Source organism: Ceratotherium simum, chromosome 6, assembly GCF_057802395.1.
Source record: "Ceratotherium simum simum isolate JZ-2026a chromosome 6, ASM5780239v1, whole genome shotgun sequence".
Lineage (NCBI taxonomy): Eukaryota > Metazoa > Chordata > Mammalia > Perissodactyla > Rhinocerotidae > Ceratotherium > Ceratotherium simum.
In genome coordinates this window covers 84,736,169-84,757,232 of record NC_141905.1, presented here as the reverse complement: position 1 = coordinate 84,757,232, position 21,064 = coordinate 84,736,169, and the positions used below count along the sequence as shown (strand labels likewise).

At 44.3% G+C, this 21,064-nt stretch overlaps 1 protein-coding gene across 3 annotated transcripts in view; it reads right to left on the bottom strand.

Annotated features, from left to right (window-relative positions):
- DOCK1 (dedicator of cytokinesis 1) overlaps positions 1-21,064 on the bottom strand; it is a 505,015-nt gene that overhangs the window by 410,984 nt on the left and 72,967 nt on the right. For 2 of the 3 annotated variants that reach the window (XM_014794062.2, XM_087432851.1), the window contains 6 exons: positions 18,847-18,982; positions 17,823-17,980; positions 16,312-16,393; positions 15,764-15,899; positions 8,957-9,029; positions 5,713-5,855 (listed from right to left, as the gene is read on the bottom strand). In XM_014794062.2, the coding sequence (XP_014649548.1) occupies positions 5,713-5,855; positions 8,957-9,029; positions 15,764-15,899; positions 16,312-16,393; positions 17,823-17,980; positions 18,847-18,982 (728 nt within the window). The remainder of the gene's footprint in view (positions 1-5,712; positions 5,856-8,956; positions 9,030-15,763; positions 15,900-16,311; positions 16,394-17,822; positions 17,981-18,846; positions 18,983-21,064) is intronic. The other variant, XM_014794063.2, reaches the window with a different exon arrangement.

Sequence of the window (21,064 nt, the reverse complement as noted above, 5' to 3'; positions counted from 1 at the left end):
AAAAGTGCCTGGTACTGGGAATTACCTGTGTCAGATTAGCTGGGGCACAAATCCTGCGCTAGAGGAGCGTAAGGGACAGGCGGACGCACATGAACACAGCTGTGCACTACAGCTGCCCAGCACCAATGACTCTTTTGAGTTGATATACATTTAAGATAAATCAGAAGGTAGCACTTTTCTGGGAGTGGATTGAGAAGGCTATCATTTTCCATTCTCCCAAGAAGGATGACAGCAGAGGAGGATTCAGAAGGTAAATTCACAGCTTCACCAACCCACGAAAGTTTCAAATTGCTAAGCAGCATCCATGCTCTCCAGGTGAGCAGCAGAGCACCGGGCCAGGGCAGCTGGCCCCTCTGTTTCACAATGTCACAGCAAAGGAGGAATAAATTCTCTGTCCGTCACTTGGCTCTTTCCTTCAAGGGGAAAAATGAAGACCTTCAAATCCTCTAAGCAAGATGCAAAGGATGCCCTAGAGAGAGCACTGTGAACTTGATAACGCCTGCAAGCTGAGAGAGTATACTGTGCTCTCCCTCTGCAAAGCTGATGGAGAATCGCATTTTGTATAAAACACGCCTGAGCAGCAATCAAACGGGAGGTAACAATAAGAGGGAATAAAGCCGACACTTTTATCAAAATCAAAGGCAGGAGACAAAGCAATTGCTTGGCTCTCAGCCATTTTTAAGGATGGTGCCTTTCTCCCAGGTGGGAAGGGAGGTTGTCACTGTCAGCTGGCAGGTCACGGTCTCCATCCCTGAGACGTCAGGGGCCTGGCTCGCCTGCTCCCTGATCACTCAGCTCTGTGGGACTCCATGTGCTCATCAGAATAGAAAGGGACCTGTCCTCACTTACACTACTATCATGTGCGTGTGTGTCTGCCTGTCCAGCTATTCCTCCTCTAGATGCATGCTTTCAGGGAGCATGGACCAGCCCTTCATTACTGTTTAGCTCAGCACCCTGTGCTCAGTTGAAGACAAATGGGAAAACCACACACCAGACCTTGTCTACAAACAACTTGCATTCTAAGTGGAACTGGAAAGCATCCAATGGGTCCACACAAGGAACGCCATCGGAGGATGCTTCTGCATGATTAAACCCTACACGGCACACTGTGGTTAAACCCCACAGCTGCCTCATCTTCCAGCAACTGGCCTGGAGACATCTCTGTCCTCTGCAAAGATTTACAAGACTTATGGTTGAGAAAGGCCACAGTCACTGATGACACTTTACTCTTTGTCATCTGGTGAAACCCCCTTTCCTCATGCCATCTAGATAGTCCCTCTACTTTATTCAAAAGTATCTAATGGGCACCTACCGTGTGCCAGTCACGAGCTGGGCACTGCAGACACAGGGTGAACACTCATTATATCCCTGACAGGGACTTAACTTCCATTCCACGAGCCAAATGCTAACTGTGTCTCTTGGTGAAATATGCAAATACAAAGAGTTTTCTAAAGAAAAAGTCCAGCACATGTGGAGAGCATATCCCAAGACGGCAATTCCGGGCATCACAGAGGCTCCCCTGAGGAAGGGACATCACGCTGAGATCTGGAGGACAGGCCGACGCTAACTGAGGGGATTTCAGACTCGTGCCCAGCCCGGTGCTGGAGCCCCTAGATGCAGGGGGGAGAGGTGTGAGATGTGGCTGGAGAAGCTGGCAGGGCCCTGACCCTGCAGGACCCTGTTGGCCATGGCAGGAACTGTGGTCCATCTGAAGGGTAGTGGGGAGGCCCGGAGGAGGAGCGAGTACCAGAGTCTGAACTGACAGTACTCTGGTGGCTGCGTGGGACTGGGTAGGTGTGAGTTTAGAGCAAACTGACGATCCCAGCAGAGAGACCACCACAGGAGCCCAGGCGGACACTGGCGGGACTTCAGCTCCACTGGTGGTAGGGGTGGAGTACCCAGTGTGGAGGTCCAACCAGAACTTGAGGAAGGAGGGATGGCTCTCGGAGATGGTGACAGTTGTGGGCAATACCAATAGCAGGTGCCAGCTATACCATTCCCTGAGCCAGGAAACCCTGCATCCCAGGGAGACGTCCTAAGGGCAAGAGCACAGAGAGAGGAGAGAAAGAAGAGGGCCCACTGTGCACAGGAGAATTCCCGACATTGAGAGTTCACCCAGGGAAAGGGAAGCCAGCAGGAGGACACAGGAAATCAGAGGCCAGAAGAAACAGGGAAAACCAGGAGGGCACAGGGTCAATGTGGCCGACAGCACAAGGCAACTGGCAAAGAAAGGCCAGTGGGAGCTAAATTCAGCCCACATTCTGCTCACCAAGGACAGGAGAGTGTCTGTGGCACTGGGCAACCAGGGTGTCACCGAGGACCTCAGCAAGAGCACTCCTGGTGCAAGAGGAGGGGCAAACGCTGGTGGGAGGAGGACAAAGAAGGACATAAGATGAAGATCAGAGAGATTCTCAGCAGGTGTAAGCTACTCTGCTAAGAAATCAGAAGTGGAGTAGAGAGAGAGACAGTATACAGATGCATTATTCAATTTAAGATTTTTTTTTTTTTGCCTTGGTTTCCTTTTCTTTTCTTTCCTTCTATATTTTTTCCTTTTTCTTTCTTCTTAAGATATAAAATTCCAGATCAGGATAGGGAGAGTTTCAAGAAGTAGGAGAGAAGCATAACCAATAAAAAGAGATCTCTAAAGAGATGTCAGAGGGTGGCATCCAGACGGGGCACTTGTGTCATTGCTCAGGATGTGCACTGCACAAGGCAACTGGCAAAGAAAGGCAAGTGGGAGCTAAATCCAGCCCACATTCTGCTCACCATGCTATATGCCCTGGCACTGACTCCATCTCCCCACTCACCCAGAGGACAGGCCCCCTTCTTCTAATTCACACAAAAGCACCACAGGCCACTCCAGACCTGCAGGACAGGTGAGCAGATGGACCTTTGAAGAGCCGGCACCTAACCCCTGGCTCTGTGCTCCAGTAGGGCGAACCTAGTGAAAGGGACACTCACAGGAGTGCAAGGGGAATTATCATTGCAGTTGACACGGACCTAGTCCCTACTGGGGACACCAGGACGCAGCTAAGAGTTTCTCAAATCTTAGGAATGTGAGTCCCAAAACCTCCCAAAGGAACACATGTCCCTGGGATAAATCTAACTCGAAGACACTTTTCAAAGACTTGCAGGATGTGGTGAGAAAATTACTTACAGAGGGCAAAGATAAACATTTAATAACATCATTCTAAAATCCTGTCTTTCAAACACCTTTTCTTTCTCAAAAACACCAGCCTGCTCAACTATCTTAGTTCATAAACTAGTAACTTAGTCACACAATTCAATGTGTTGTAACACAATTTAAACACAGAAAGTAAATTTTCCTGATTACATTGGGTTTAAAACACTTTCCTCACTGGAGAAAATGAGGTCAATTTTCAAAGAAAAAGTTCATTTTAGGTTGACTTCTGTTTAACCAGAGTAACTAAAAAATGAAAGGAATTAGCACCCATTATGTCTCAAACAATAGGAACAGATGTCTGGGGGTGTTTGAGGATTCACGTCCACATAAAACACCCAGCACCTCTGGGTTCAGGGTTCAGAATCATTTGGGCTAAATACAAAAGATGTTGTCAACCGTGACAAGCAAACAGTTGGATGTAAATGTAAAATGGGCCACAGCGCCGACACAAGCTCAGGAGGGACAGGCCGCGAGTGCGAATGGACGAGCGCGGGAATCGCACGGCTCTCAGTGAGGACGGATATTCCTCCACGGCCCTCCCACTGCCCTGCGCTCTTGACAGTGACTTGATGGAAAGCAAGCCTCAGGGCAAGCCCAGGTCACTACCGATGAAAACACGGAGCTCCATGGGCAAAGCCCCGCCAACCCAGCCGCTAACTCTGTGCTGCATTCACGGGGCCACAGCTCTCCCAGTCTCCCTGGAATGCGCTGAAATAGGCCCCAGAGGGAGCCCTGGAGAAGCGTTCACCTCCATCTCCACGTAAAACTGACCCAGTGACGTTGCCCAAGGGCATTTTGGTTCAGGAAGGCACCTGCGGTCCCCTCGAGAAAACAATGTTCTTGTCTCTCAGTTCTCACAGTGCCCTGAAAACACCCCTCCTTCCCCTGGAGTTCAAGGAATTGGGCGCCCTTGGCACCAGCCCATCTGCCTCTAGTGACACAGATCTTGGCCACAACACCTGTGAGACTGACAGAGGCAGGCTGTAGGTCCTCCTTCCGAGTAATTTCCTGTGCGCCTGACACCAATCTCCACTTTTCCTGTGTAATAAAAGTTTATCAAAATTCTGATGACTCCGCAAGAGAAACACGATCCGATGGGAGCCAGGGGCCTGGGGCCTGGCGCTCCCAGCCTGAGAGTGGCTCCAATCGAAAGAGTGTTAATTGGACCTCCTCGTGGTTTTCAATTAAAGTGCAAATTGGGAGGGCTGTTAATTTATGAGAAGATGGGTCCTGGGTCAGCTTAAAATTGCTCTGTCTATAGAGGCCACGTTTCATTACCATTTTGGGTTGGGGTTTTCATTTCACTGTTGTTTGCCAGGGAGGGGGGTAGGTCACACAAAAAGAAAGCCAAAGGTCCCCTTAATCCTCCAGAACATTCTTCAGACTCAATTCACACTCTCCTTTAGAACAATGGGAAATCAATCAAGATAATTTTTTCTTAAAAGTCTAGTTACATAAGGTAACTAGACAGTGAACCAGGTCTATTCACCTAAGCTCTGCTGAGTTTATGCTAAGTCTGTATCTAATCAAGGACTGAGAAGTGGATTTCCCACTGGTGCTAAAAGCAGCATTAGGAAGGAGAAGTTCTGAAGGTGACTTGCCCTCGGGCTGGAGGCGGGGCCTCAGCAAACAGTTGTTTTCTGGCAGCCCTTCTGGCCAGCTGAGTGCCAACTGTCACCAGCCCCCAAGATGATTGATTCATTGCCTCTGCCAACAGAAAGTCAGCTGCTGGGAAACTTGTCAGCATGGGATTAAAAATGATGAGTGCAAGACGGAGAGTTGAGGAGGAGAAATCCCTTCCATTACAAAACTGAAGGGGAGTCACTCTGCAATATGAAGCCACTTTCCCAGGGGTACGGGAAGAGGGGCCCCAGAAACCAACGTGGCAGTGATTAGTGCATGACAGAAGAAGAGCACAGGGAAGGTGGGTTATGTCTAATGTCTCCATGTTTCTGTAAACAGCAAGGTGAAATAACATCCAGCAGAGAGTTACTATGTTCTCTTGTGAAGTCATTCAAGTGTTTTTAAAAATGGTTAGGGAGAGAGGAGATGGCTGGAGAAGACTGAGGAAGGCAAACAAATAAGTTGCTTCCAGTCTCATCAACTCTGGGCTCCTTCCGAACATGTAACTGTATCCTACTCAGTCTTCCCCTCTCATCCAGGAGGTTGGCTCTCAGCAATGCTTAGAAAGGTGATAAGCAAGAAAATTCTCATATGCTGTAATCAGGGACAACAAGTACACACCATTTCCAACACAGCCATCATCATCATCATCAGTAGCAGCAGCATCATTAGCCTTGTTATAATCATCACCATCATCATCACCCTCTTCCTCATCATCATCACCATCATCAGTATTATCATCATCATCACCATTACACCATCATCTTCCTCATCATCATCATCATCATCATCACATCATCATCACCATCATCACCATTATCATCATCATCATCATCAAACCATACAGCACTGTCTCAAGGTCATGTAAATGGACATTTATAGGAACAAATCAATAGAATACGTACCCTGGCCCTTGTGGTTGACCTCTTTGGCAGCAATGACTTTGTTTATAACAGTCTGAAGGAAGTCATTCTCCCCTGCCACCCTGGGTGAAAAACGGGATGACATGTTCAGCGGCTTGTGTCGAATGGCGTCGTCCAACGCGAGCCTGGAGGGCACGGGACGACCAAGACCACAGGAGACAAAGGGGCACAGAGACCCAGAGGTCACGGTAACAAGGGAACACAAGAGATCATCGTCACCGAGTGTGAGAGAGAGTCATCATGAGTCAACGCACGACAAAGGATGGGATAGGTGACAAGAGAGACAGGGAAGAGCATTGATCAGGAAAATGCTGAACCACACAAGAGAAGTAAAGCAAACGAGGTTGATCCTATCCCCAGGAAATAAATGTGCACCAGGCCTCCACTCCATTTCTACTAAACAATAAAAAAGGAAACTTATCTGAAAGTAACATGGTTGAATGGCATTTAATCCCAAGGAATGTTTATGGCCATTTCTGCAATTTCAATAATTCCTGACTATAGCGTAGGTCAAGGACCAGGTGGTTTGAAGGGAAAAGCAAAATCAAGACAAAAAAAAAAAAAAATCCCTCCAACCTAATTGCTTGGGAAGCTTGGGTGGCGATCACTCTATTCCATCAGACTGTGTACTCAATGTAGCCTAAAATACTTAAACGTGAAAGGAATGGCATAGTCTTTGGAGAACACAACTACTGTGTCTGAAAAGTGAAACTGTGACACAGTTATGAATATAAACCATCCACATTTTCGGGGCCCACGGATCAGGAGCTTTTAATAAAAGCTGCACTAGGACCAAGAGAATAAATACAAACAGGCAACACGTGCAAAGAAAAATACCAGGTAGCACAGCAAAGCACAATGTGCAATGAGCAAGAAAATATGTCATGTACAAAATGTTTAAAATCGTTTCTAGAAACAAGGACAGTGTTATTCATCACTTGAGCCCACATTACTCAAGAGAGCCGAGGACTGTTTTAATTTACTTCACCACATTAAAAAAGACAAAGAGAGAGAAATGTACACTGTGCTTCCTTCCCTAAAACTTATCCTGTGATATCATAAATCAGTTTTAATGGAGCAAAAAACTGTTTCATTAGCATGGCATTTCCCAAAGAACTGGTTTCACTGCTTATTTTGCTATTAAAATCAGGCTACTTTTTTCTTTCTAACACTGCAAATATTAATCTACATATTAGTCTTCTTTTAACGGAGCAAGGAATCACAAATTACAATAAGAGTTAAACACGTAGTAGTATTTCTTAAAGTGGACTTTTCACTAAAAAACAAAAAGATGGTGGCAACACGCCATCTCAACTAGCTCATAACATGTCCCAGTGAAATTTAGATGAGTGAATCTAAAACTAATATCCCCTCTAACTTTTAAAACAATAACCCACGTTTTTTCTCATCCTTGACTTTTCCCAGAAGACAGTAGCAGGCAACAGGTAATTTCAACTCAGTAGTACATTGGGCATCAGGAAACTCTGAGGTCTAACATCTAAAACAGCATTCCAAACAGCACTGGGCTGCATTATTTCTCATGGGGGAAAGAAGCAACTTAATATTATCATTTTATTACAGTGTATTTTATTTATCACCTCAATATCTGCCCATGTTCAAAGACGATGTTCCCCTTGTTTACTGAGGAAACTTCCAGATTCTGCAGAACTGTGCTGCCTTTGTAACTATCTTCACTGGGAGTGATTCCAAAGCAGTGCTATCCAATGGAACATTCCGCAAAGATGAAGATGTTCTATATCTGCATTGCCTAGTATGGCAGCCACTAGCCACATGTGGTACTGAACACTTTAAACGAACAATTGTGATTGAGGAACTAAATTTTTAGCTTTATTTAATTGCCATTAATTCAAATAGCCACATGTCGCCAGTGGTTACCACATTGGACAGAAGAGTAAATCTAAAGCACTGTAGCCAAGAAAGACCTCTGTCTCCTGTTGTGCGTGGTGAGATACATATAACTGGATCCCAGCGTCAAGCTCGTAATGCAGGGTTTTCTGGTACTCTCATGTCAAGAAGATTGCAAAATTTTCTACTGAGCGATGTTTCAGGATGCTGACAAGTCACCTATCTGCAAAGAAAACCATCTATTCCCATCTTGAACAAGTGGTTCTCAAGCCCGGAGGGGAGTGGGGTGGCCCATCACGTAAAGACACGTGGTGCACAGGGAAGCCAACCTCACATCTCCTGTCCCCACAAGACAGGACTCCTTCAGCCACCCACTCAGTGTCACCAGGCCCCACGAGTCCCTCAGCCAACACCCAAAAACAATGTAAGATTTCTAACATAAAATTTGTTTCAAGCTGGAAACCACTAAGTCATAACAGAAATGAGGAGAAAAGACAGAACGCAGGGCACTGTGACAGGTCATTCTAACTCGCCTTATCATTTACTCTCCTAAGATTTCACACGCCCAGGAGGAAGCTGTCTCTTACGATTAACCTAAACCACTGTGATACCTCTTTCTTTCTCTCCACCTCTGTTTGAGGTGCAGAAATGCCCTTGAAGTGGCCACAGACCATTATCTTGGTACCCTCTTGCTTTAATCTCCAGGGAAATAACACCAATTCTTTCAACCTTTTCCATGGGATCTGCCTTCAAATCAAGAATCAATTTAATGAATCTCCTCCAAGTGCTTTCAAGCTTCCAACCCCTCTCTACAGACTTCAGGTCAGACTAGACAAATCCTCAAAACGGCAAAGCACAGACACAGTCCACTCTCAGCAACAACCGAGACAGGAAAGTCAGCTGCGTGATTATTTGCTTTCAAGTATTATCTCTCATTTCACAAAAGAATTCATCATTATTTTGTTTGGTTTTCTATTTTAAAACCAGCAACCTCCTGTGATGAATTTGAAAGTACTGTATTTTGAAAATGTGAATTGCTACTAGAATAAATCGATTATGTAAAGAAACATTCACGAACAGAGTAGCTCTGCGTGTCCTACACGATAAGGCAATTCAGGGATCGCATGCAAAAGCTTCTACTTCCAAGACCATAAACAAACCTTAACCCAGGATTCTTATGGCTACAAAAAAACTCCAGGTGCTATAGCAATGACTAAACAGACTTTTCATTATAAATAAAATAATAAATAAATAATCAATCCCCATTTGTTCTGAATTTATAAACTTAATAATGAAGATAATTATTACAAACATACATTTTCCTTATTATATGTGGTTAAGTACTTTGCTCCATACTTACGGCTGGAAGGGAATGAAATGCTGTTTATCTTCATCATCTACTTTTCCATTTATTATATCTGTTACATCCATCACTGGGGACAAGAAAAGAACAGAAATTGTTTTGCTTAAATGCTATAACCATAGAAAACAAACAAACAAAGGAATATCAGAATGTCTTCTGACAAACAACAGCATCAACTATATGGTGGAATTTTTTTATATTCAAGATTAAAGTGTTTCCATGTTTGAAAGACAAAGTTATCTGAAAATATTGGCCCAAATAGGGTTGGGGCTCAAATGGCAGAGTGCTATTTGGTAAATTCCTTTGCCTGTTATCCATCTGGCACTCTAGAGCCACACCATCCAACAGAACTTGGTGTGATGATGAGATGTTCTATAACAATGAGCACCTAAAATGTGGCAAGTGTGATGGAGGAACTGAATTTTTACTCAGATTTCATTCATTTACATTTAAATAGCCACATACGGCAGGGGGTGACCATACTGGACAGTACGGCTCTGGAGCCTTACCTAAGTTATTGCGTTCCCCCCAATAATAAAACAACAATAAAGTAGCTACGATTCACCACCCCATGCTGGCATTTCTGGACACTATTTCAAGGGACACTTGACAGGTAATCCTCACAATCACCTACTGTACAGCTGAAGAAATTGAGGCTCAAAGACACGAATGAATGAACTTGCCCTGAGTCAGATAGCTAGAAAGTCTCCAATGCCCAAGCTCTGAGGAACACAGTGAGAAATCCTAAGAAAGCCCTAGTTGGCACTGGTCACATTCTCTATCTCTGTTCAACTTTCCCACTTGACTAAAGATAAGGGAGCAACATAACTCGTTTATTTTCTTTGGCACAATCCATTTCCTGATGACTATAATCATACACTGAAAATGTGGACAACTTCCATTTCTTCCACCCTCCCCAACCAAAAAAAGCGGAAGAGAGATCTATAGGACCAGAACAGAAGCATTCCCACCTCCTGCTTGGTGTGATGAAGCCCACGGAGCCTACACGTGTGTCCTGGGGGAAAACACCCACACACACTCCACTGAACCAGTACTACTCATAGAGCAAAGAGCCTATGAATGTTTAGAGATACAAGTCAAAGTATGGCAAATAAATTGGAACATCAAGTTGTGGTTGCTGAGAAGACAAATGGCCTGGATTCCAGTCTCCACCTGCTAGAAGATTCTCCCAGCTTCAAGCGCTCTTGGGCGACTGATGAGCACTAGATCACGGGATCCACCTATTGTTAAGATGCTCATATGCCCAAGACCACATTTTTACCACCAGTTCAGAACCATCAAATAGAGCTCATTTTATGGCCAAAGTCCAGTCAGCCTCCAGTATTTCTGCAGCAGCCCACACAACCGGCTCTGGGCCAGAACAAGGTGAGTCTGAAACTGGAGACCATCCCCAGCACCCTAGTCTGCAATGGGCGGCCTGCCTATGTGTCCACAGACCTCTCTCCTCTGTCACGGGACTCATCCCAGCAGGTGATTGTGAGTCTCCCTGATCGTCCAACTCCCTTGCCGAAACCCCAGCCTCTAGCCCGGGAACACATCGGCAGCCCGGTAACTATTCGTAGGAAGGCAGCACGTGAGCCAGAAGTGCAACGCCAGTCGGAGCACCAATACGCTGAAAGCAGCCTTAGTCCTGCTACTTCTAGAAGTGACAACCCTTCCGGCCTGCCCATCCCAAGCCTCGGAGGAGGTGGCTTTGAAATCACGGTCATCACATACTTTCCCAAGGACTTTCCCTCACTGTTTCTCGGCACACAGGCCGTGCCAAGGAAGTTCTCACTGTGGTGGAGACTTTAGGCCTCAAAAGGTCCCGTCACCAAAGGAGGAAATGGAGGACTGGAGGGGGAATCACCCCCAAATTGACAGCCCAGGGTCTCTACATTCAGATGTGAGGGTCAGTCTTAAGTCTTAAGGAAGCCAAGAGTCCAGCTGTATGTAGTCACCATGGCTGTGTGACAGAGCAGGGCGTGAGAGGCCCAGCAAACAGATGACATCGCATGACACTGGAATGCAGGCGGTAGGAGAAGGAAGGTGGCGTGAGGATAATGGTGATGGAGGATCAGGGACAACAAAAGCAGGAAACTGGAAGGCAGGTGATGAGAAACACGCAGGAGAAGGGCCGGCCCGGTGGCGCAAGTGGTTGAATACGCGGGCTCCGCTGCAATGGCCCGGGGTTCGCGGGCGCACACCGACGCACCGCTTGTCAAGCCATGCTGTGGCGGCGTCCCATATAAAGTGGAGGAAGATGGGCATGGATGTTAGTCCAGGGCCAGTCTTCCTCAGCAAAAAGAGGAGGACTGGCAGATGTTAGCTCAGGGCCGATCTTCCTCACAAAAAAAAAAAAGAAAAGAAACACGCAGGAGACCATCCCCAGTACCTCAGTCCGCCTTGGGTGCACACGCCCATCCATTCAGCAATTCCACTTCCGTGTGCTCACCTTCCACAGTCAGAGGCGAACAAACACCCAAGTTCAAGGATGTTCACCATGTACCTACTATACCACAAAGCTAGAAACATCCTCAAAGCCCAGAAATAAAGGGTTGCTGAAATAATGAGCAGCCACAGATTGCAGCCATCGAAGACCCCAATTTTTGAATAATCCTTAATAAAATGAAATGTTCGTAATGTAATGGTTTTTTTCAAAGATAAAAAGTACAAAATACACAAAGTGAATATACTTAACACTATTGAACTGTACACTCAGAAATGGTTACAATGGTAAAAAAATAAAAAAGAGACTAAAGAGACTAAATAAATAAATAAACAAACCAAAAAAACGAATAAAAAGAAAAAGGACACAGTATGATCTGATCTTGTTTTAAAATTACATACCACACACACAGAGAAAAACAATTAGAAAGAAATACACCAGAATATCACGAGGTACAACCCCAGCTACAAAGAATTATGAATAACTACATTTTAATTATTCTTTTCTTTTGATAACTTTTACAATTTTATATCACTTTTACATCACAAAAAAGGTAAAAAAAAGAAACATGTGGGGGCCAGCCAGGCGGCATAGTGGTTAAGTTCGCGCGCTCCGCTTTGGCAGCCCAGGGTTTGCAGGTTCGAATCCCGGGTGTGGACGTACACACCGCTCATCAAGCCATGCTGTGGCAGCGTCCCACATTTAAAATAGAGGAAGACTGGCACACAAGTTAGCTCAGGGCCAGTCTTCCTCAAGCAAAAAGAGGAGGATTGGCAACAGATGTTAGCTTAGGGCCAATCTTCCTCAGCAAAAAAAAAAAAAAGTGACATAATATTTTCAATAAAAAGACTTAGAACTGTAGGCTTACAGGTCCACAAACCCTTTGCTCATTTTAAGGAACTGGGCTCTGTCGACACAATGTGCAGAAATTATTCTGGATAAAGCTTCAAACTTATATTCATATATGGAAACTGAAGTTGCATACAAATGGACAGAATACAGTTATCAAAAAGCGGATCAACTTTGTGAGGTGGAGAAGTGACCATTCTTAACCAGAAAGAGAACGTGAGGTCGGAGGATGCACTGAGAGGGTTAGAAGCGCGCACTATGAAAGGAAGCCCCACTGGCCACGCTGAGTGCCACCTTGTAATGAGGTAGGCAAGGCAGTCTGACAGAAGCGTCCTGCCAGTCACTGCGCTGCCCACAGTGGCTCACAGGCGATGCTGGTTAAAGCAGAGATTGTGATTTAACTGGCTGGAGAGTGGCCCAGGCAACAATATGTTTTAACAGCTCCCCAGACTGTTCTCATACACAGTTAGGGTTGAGAACCACTGCACTAAAATATTTACCTTTTGTGCCAAAAATCTACATAGCCAAATCACATGATGAAATGTATTCCCCCCATCTCAGCATGGAGATATCAGTAGGAAGTTGGAAGATATATAAACAGAACACTCAGATCCTTACGTGTTATTTACAGAAACACACCAGCTACACAGCTCAAGGAAAGCGGGCCCCTCTGGAATGAAGCGGAAGCTGAGAGAGCACTCACTCCCTCACGCCTCGCCCCATCGGAGCTCGGCACCCGGGAATGAACGGGACATCACCACACGGGGAGTGGAGACAAGTAACCAACAATAACAGGTTGTCCACTGCTGCACTGGAGGGGAGCAGAGGGACACCCCTCAGACCGGGAAACCGACTCTAACGGCAACAGGTCTGAAATCTTCCAACAAGGGCAAAAAATGCCTCCCAGGGTCTCTGAAGCACTTCACACAGGTTCTTGCAGCCAAAAAGCAGGGAGAAGCCTCCAGGCAGAGAGGAGCAGCAGGGAACAGCCACCCCCCAACACACACACAGAATTCACAGGGCAAAAGGTAGGCCAGAAAGGCAAGAACTTGGACCCAGGAGAGCTTCCAGGAGCCCCACCTCCCAGAGACCAGTGGTACTAGGGACACGAGACAGAAAAGTAAGGAGCCAAGGACGAGTCCAGACATAAGCAACTAGGGACCCCGGGGTCAGCAGAAATCTGGGGACCAGACAATGGCAGCCTTGCAGCCAGGGACCCAAGCTCCAGGCACCTGACAGAGGCCCAGGTATCTCTAACAAGGTGACACAGGTGAGGCCTCCAAAAACAGGAACTGTGTCAGGGCTCCCTGCCCGCCTCCAGAGAAGAACCCGGAAGTCAGTAATTCACAGAGAACTCCACTGCTGGCGGGCTCTAGCCTGCTTCCTGAGAGTCCCCTAACTCCAGACCCCAACAAGAGCAAAGAGCACGCTGAAACTGATGAAACACCACTGTGGTATCGGCTGGGCCTGCGACCGTCAGCCTCTCCTCCCCTCCTCCCTAGGCCTTCCTGGAGCATCAAAAGTCAACCTATGGGGCCGGCCCCGTGGCTTAGCGGTTAAGTGCGTGCGCTCCGCTGCTGGTGGCCCGGGTTCGGATCCCGGGCGCACACCGAGACACCGCTTCTCCGGCCATGTTGAGGCCACGTCCCACATACAGCAACTAGAAGGATGTGCAACTATGACATACAACTATCTACTGGGGCTTTGGGGGGACAATAAATAAATAAAATTATAAAAAAAAAAAAGTCAACCTATGAAAGCTGAGAAAATTCCCATTGTAATCAAATGGAAGAGAAAACTGTTAGCTTCTGGTCTGGATGTCATGATTGTTTTAAGCAATCTAACTATGCACTCGTAGGAACTTATCACTTTATTGGTAATCTAATAACCAGAGAATCTACAGCATCAGTGTTGGACAGAGCCCTGGCTTACATATACTGTCACAGATTGCTCTCGTCACTTAAGGGAAGCCTAATACACCTGAGGTACAAGTAAAATATTTCGTTAAAACTATCATAGAGGTGGGAAAGAGAAAAAAGAATTCCCAAAAATTTACAGGTATTTCAACTATAATATCAGATTACACATAAAAGATTGCTACAGGTTCTGAAAAATAGAGGCACAATTTTAAAGTATATATTCAAGTAATAAGTGATGAAAATGTGAAAAGATTTCCAGAGCCCATGGTTGTGGGGACTCAGAAAGGCAATCTCACCTTCAAAATTCCACTCAAAAATAGAAAATTCAGTGGAACTCCATTACAGAGCCCTGTTGGTAAATGGAAGTAAACTGAATTAATGTGCTTCTTTCTTATAATGCCTGTATCGTTGTTATTAATCTTTATGAAGTAGTAAATCATTTATTTAAATGATTTGATATGTTTTTCAAAAAAATCCAGGCAAAGCTTAGAGGATTTTTACAGCAGTGAAAACTCTGTATGATACTCTAATGGGGGATACGTGTCATTTACACATTTGTCGAAACCCATAGGATATAAAACACCCAGAGAGAACCCTAATGTAAACTACGGACTTTGGGTGATTGTGATGCGTCAACGTCGGTTCATCAATTGTAACAAATAAACCACTCTGCTGGGGGATGCTGACAGTGGGAGAGGCCGTGTGTCGGGGAGCGGGGGGTACATGGGAATTCTGAAATCTCTATACTTTCTGCTCAGTTTTGCTATGAACCTAAAACTGCTCTAAAAATGAAATCAATTTAGAAGAGGCAAACAAACAAAAACTAAGCCCCGAGTTTCCCGGTAGCCAAGGCAAAGAATGTGTTCCACTGCTGTTCATACCAGAAATCCAGCTATGTGTCAGAAATGAGAACTTTCCCCACATCCACATTGCTATAAATCCTAAGAATCACAGACAGAACAAGAGTAAATAAGGGCTGTGTAATGAAACTCCACTGCAACCATCCAACAGTGAGAGAAAATCACTTCCCAAATTGTGAAAAATGAGAGAGACAGTGAAAGAGGTCAACTAATCAGAACTTGGCAGGGACCCTTCTATCCTTCCTTAACAGAGATAACTAATCTCTCCCTCCTCTTGTGCTGTCACCAAAATAACAATACAAACATGGAAGATAAGAAGCACCCATTTTAAGATAACCATGTCCTCTTCACGGTTCCTTCTCCTTCTCTCTTTATCTCTTTGACCATTCTGTGCAAATTCGCTCCTACATCAACCAATCACCAAGTCCAGAAACGCTGCCTACCTCCCATGACCCCGCCAGGCTGAGAATGTGGGTCAGAGTCTCCCCCAGGAGATGCGATCCACTTTAAAACCAAATATATAATTTACGTCTGAAGCTTGAGGACCGAAGCATCCTGAGCAGCACGTCGACTTGAGAGCACACAGAAAAGAACTAACAGATTTTTTTGCTCTCCAACAGAAAAGCTTATAAATCAAGCAGCCCACTGTCCAGTATTCAGCAGCAGCTGTTACTCAGGGTGAATGGGATGATCTTGAAACTTAAGGGAAAGGAGAGAAATGGATTACCAGCCACTCCAAAAGGCCGCCGCAGGCCCGAGGTCAGCTTCCTTGTGTTGTTGTCCCTCAGCTCCATGCGACCCACTCGAACAATCTGACAAACGAAACTGATTTTCTCCCTCTTCAGGTCTTTGCTTCCGAGGTCCTGGAAATATTAATTTCCATAAATTATTTCGGAGAACCATTACTCAATGCAGGTTCAATTGAAACAGACAGTAAAAGGATAGACTGAGCCTCTTTTCCTGGACCAGTTTTTAGCATTTTAATAAGTTACTCACATGACAAAAAAAACTGAATAACAATAGTCAATTAACGTTAAGTGAACTTAGGACACAAGTTTAAGAGAAATGCTCGAGTAAATCTTTGTCAAGGGGATTTTAAGGGAAGCTAGAGACTCAGAAGATTTCTGGGAAGGCGTTTTATTATTACTAAATTAACATGCATTACGAGCATCCCAAGGACCCATGATCTAGTGCGGTGAGAAGTCAGAGGGAGGTCATTAAAAATAATCATTAGAACGGCGAGTGACTGATCTGAACATCTTTGGGTGCACTTACAGTAAAAACAGCTCGCAAATTATGTAATCTGTCTATATCTTTAGGCAATCCTGAACTTGACCAGCGAACCAGGTAGTTTTCACTGGAAAAACAAAGAAATAAAAGCAAATTAATTTTCCAAATACAACAGGATACCAAATGTACATCCTCATTGACTTGAAAATAATCCCACAGAGGTCCATCGCACAGCCAACTATCTGAGTTCAGAAATATCAACAACGGCAAATAGAGCTACTCTTCCAGTAGCAGAGAAGATAAGTAATTTCCCATACAGGTAGTATTCGAGGACTGCCTGGACAAAATCCATGGGAGGTTTTCATTTTGGATGTCTAGGGTTTTGGGTTTTTTTTAATAATTTTATTTATTTATTTTTCCCCCCAAAGCCCCAGTAGATAGTTGTATGTCATAGCGGCACATCCTTCTAGTTGCTGTTTGTGGGATGCGGCCTCAGCATGGCCGGAGAAGCGGTGCGTCGGTGCACGCCCAGGATCCGAACCCGGGCCGCCAGCAACAAAGCGCGCGCACTTAACCACTGAGCCACGGGGCCGGGCCTGGATGTCTAGGGTTTTAACTGCAATGGAACTATTTGCAAATGGCATTTGAAAGCTTATGATTTTAAAAGCATATTTGTTCATTTAGCATGACCATAGAATAAAATTCACCATTCATTCATTTATAGTATAAAATAAATACTGCAAGTTTATTTCAGAGCCTATGACAAGTCAAATATGACCTAAAAATACAAAATGTTTCCACTGTCAAGAAGAAATAATCCCCTTGTAGAAGTGAGAGTAAAACTCACCTACTCGTTCTGTTTTCCATCATATACTAAGTTTTTAAATTTTGAATAACACAAGTGTAGATACTGGAGTTTTAAACACACACACATCACACATAATTTAAACCATAATTTTTCCATCTGGACAAAGAGAAAGTTATACTAGAGACAAAAGCAGAACTGGGAAAGAGACGACCATATCAGAAATGACAGGAATGGCAGAGATGAGATTTACAATATTTTACTCAACAAATATTAATTGAGAGCTTTTAGGTAGCAGGCACTGTTCTAGACATTGTATTCTAGCCAATCATGTTGGAGAAATAACAATAGGTCAAAGATTCAGAAATGACATTCATAGAGAACAAAAGTTCAAAAAGGCAAGATTAAGAGAAGAGTGATACCTGGGGAGTCTGGAAATATAAAATCCTATGAAGACAACATAGAACACAAAGTATTACTTCAATCTTTGGTTGCTTGGTCCTTAACACTTTACAAGAGTAAAACTCTACAATCAAATACCCGTGTACACACAAGAAAGCTGACCCTGCCCTGAGCCCAAGCCAGCTGCCCCATCACACTGTCCCAAAAGAGCACTGGGTTCAGCTGCTCTGGGAAGTCTGGCCAGCTGGTCCACCAGGAGCTCTCTGCGAGAGCGAGATTCTAGTGGTTCAGATGCCATTTTCTTAACACTGCAAAAGAAGAGAGACGGCAGCCAGGGACTGTCACTGACCTGATGAATTTGGACTCCACCGGGTCATAAAGAGACATGAGCACTTCAGCATCCTCCCCTATTTTACAAACCACATTTTTGAGGTTGACAAACAAGGCCAGAGAGGGGGTGGCAGCAAACTTAGCTTGTCTGTTAATCTCCATGTTCTGCTTTTGAGACTGCAAGTGGAAATAAAGCAGAAAGTTGACATTAGCAACACTCAATCGCTAACCCTCACTCTTTTTATTCCCTACAGAATAGAAAACCGTGCACAACTAGTTGCAATAACACAGCATAGCCATCCATGCAGTCACTTCCTTGTCCCCACTTCACATTTTCAAACATGCATGTACCCAAGTAAAAACAACAGTGCCTCGTGCAACGGTCCCAATCCCATATCAGTTGGTACTGAGGGTTTTCTTCAGAGATACTGACGTTCAAGTGTCAAGCAATGAATCAGAAATGTGATTACATGTGTGGTTGCTTGTTCAATTTTTGGTTCCCCCAACCCTCTGAGGACATCTCTGTCTTATTCATCATTACCTGGCACACAGTAAATGTTCAATAAATACTTGCTGAATGAACGGATGACTCAATGAGTCAATCAATTTCTGATTAACTACTACATACAAGATACCATTAAAGGCCATGGACAATGAAAAAGATCAATAAGACATGTGTTCCTTGTCCCCATCAACCTTAGAATACGTCACTCCCCTACTCCTACCAAAGAGGAAATCCAAAATCAAGTATTGTTTCCCATGAGATGAGAACACAAAATCAATGTCATTAAGATCCTGCCTCCTCAGACGAAGCACAATGCTGTGCACACCCCCCAGAAGGATGAAATCGTTTCAGGTCATCAACATGTTTTGACACTGAGCTCCCTTCCATTCATCACTGTATGAAATATACTGTGTACCTGTGCCTCTCAGGTCCTTTTTAGTGCAATTCTGGGCTTCACTGTTATTTTACTAATGTTGAAAACTGTTACTGAGAAAATATACCCCAAACATAAGCAGATATTATCAAAAGTTGAACTTACTTTTTCTTCTTGTAATCTTTCCTCCACCTGTTTAGAAGCTATTTCGTGAGCTCTGAAGAGACTAATCGTGCTCGTTAATTCTGGATCCAAAATGTTCCCATCTTCATCTCTCACCACCAAGTCCAAGTCAAGAATTCTAGAACAACAAGAATTCAGAACTTCATGGACACAAACCAAGAGCTTTGAATTCTCTAACACAACTTCAATCCCAGCAACTGAGCAGATGAAAATATCATAGAAAGTCAGGGTCACCCACAAATATTAGGAAACATAATTCTGCAAGGTCATTTTCTTTAACTTAAAATGTATTCCCTTGAAATTGGAAAAAAAAAAACTTACTCTATTTTTTCTTCCATTGCAATAGTGACTTTGTCTTACAACGAGAAATTTTACAGATCTACAAAGCCCAAATGAAACGTATGTTACTAATTACCATGTGAAGAGTATGGATAGTTTTAAGCACACATATGCTATATGTATTTTAGGGGGGGTATGTGTGTGTGTGTATATATATATTTGTGTGTGTATATGTAAAGTGTGTGCATATATATGCATACTCATATATATATGTGTGTGTGTATATATATATATACACACACACATGCAGTCACATACACACCGGTATGCCCAAAGACATAAAATTGGTGGTTGTGATGTCATCACTGGGTTGGGTAGAGGAGGGAAGGAGGAAAACCTGGAGCAGAGGCACGGCCGCCACTCTCTTTACTCATCGCCATCTCTGGTAGATTCCACCGCACAGCTTTCCTTCCACCTACAGTCAGTTCTAATCCCTAAATTAGCCCATCAGAAGATTTTTCGATAAAGATGTTCTATTGTGTTTCAACACCAAACATATGGAAGTTATCCACAATAATGTGAAGCAACTTTCTGGCCAGATGGCTAAACATAGTAGCCAACTTAAAACACAAGCAGCATCTGGTTAATAAATCTGTCTATCTATATCTGGAAATATTTTTTGGCAACACTCTCTCCGATTCCCCAAATCCAACAAAATTGTTAGGGGATTTTTACCATGGTTTTTCTTTAAAGAATAAACAAAGGCAATTACATAAAGAAAGAAACCATGAGTTGTGCTATGGTGGTGTGTTCTCATTTTCTTTTTAATAAGACATGAGGATTTTAACCACAGAGGCCTTATATGCTGCCTTTGGGATTTTCTTTCTGCTATTAACAAGTCTATGAAAGCAGGAAATTTTTTTTTTAACCATACAACAAAGGAAAGAGTCTTTTGAAAGAAAAATAAATTTCAATTAGAGAATGTCTTTAACAGTTACAAGTTTAAGAGGAAAGTTGACTTAGCAATAAAGACTCCATCCAAACAAACAAATCTCTGACTTCTCTGAAGGTCACACACCTTAAAGCTAGACAGAGTCTGATAATGTGTCAAACAGGCTTAGTTTTGAGAGTTATGCTGGACCACTGCACCATTTGGAAGGCAATTACAAAACCCTCAATTTTTCCTTTAATATCTACTGAGCAAATTCACTGTCGGTGAAGCAGGATCTCCTGGGCTCATCAGCAGCACAAGGGTGAACAGTCTTTTAAACAAATAGAGGTTTTTCACTCTTCATGAAAACAGCCTCAGTAGTTGCAATGATTGTGGGGTGCCTCAAGAGGAACAGAAAGATATTTTTTTTAAAAGCCTTTTAAGCTCTCATTAGTTGTCTTTGTAACATGTTTCACTAATAAGATAACGCCCCCCCTCTCAATTATTACTGCTCATGCCTGCCCTGAACCTGCCCCTGGGAGGAGCCAGTGCTGGTGTGGGCGGGGTCAGTGCTGGTGTGGGTGGAGTCAGTGCTAATGAGGGTGGAGAGAGGATCAGCGCCAGTGTGGGCAGAGCCAGTGCTGGTGTAAGCCAGGCTACAAAGCACTTGGCTGTAGGAGGACTGGCCAGAAAGTCCCGCAGGCCATGCAAAATCAGGCCCCCTGAGGAGTGGAGGCCCAGGCCATGTGCCAACCTGCTATACATCCTGCATGTACTCCCTATCTCAGTCCTGCCAGGAGAGATGGTCAGGGCCATTTCACAAAGGAGGACACCTAAGCTCAAAGAAACATCTAGAAGAGCCCAGAGCCTGGATTCTGGGCCAGAACCCTCTCATGGCAGAGCCAATGCTCTTTCCAGAATGCCACATGCAAACCATCACAGGGAGTGGCCTGTCATGGACCTTTTCATGCCAACCATTCAGCAGCCTGT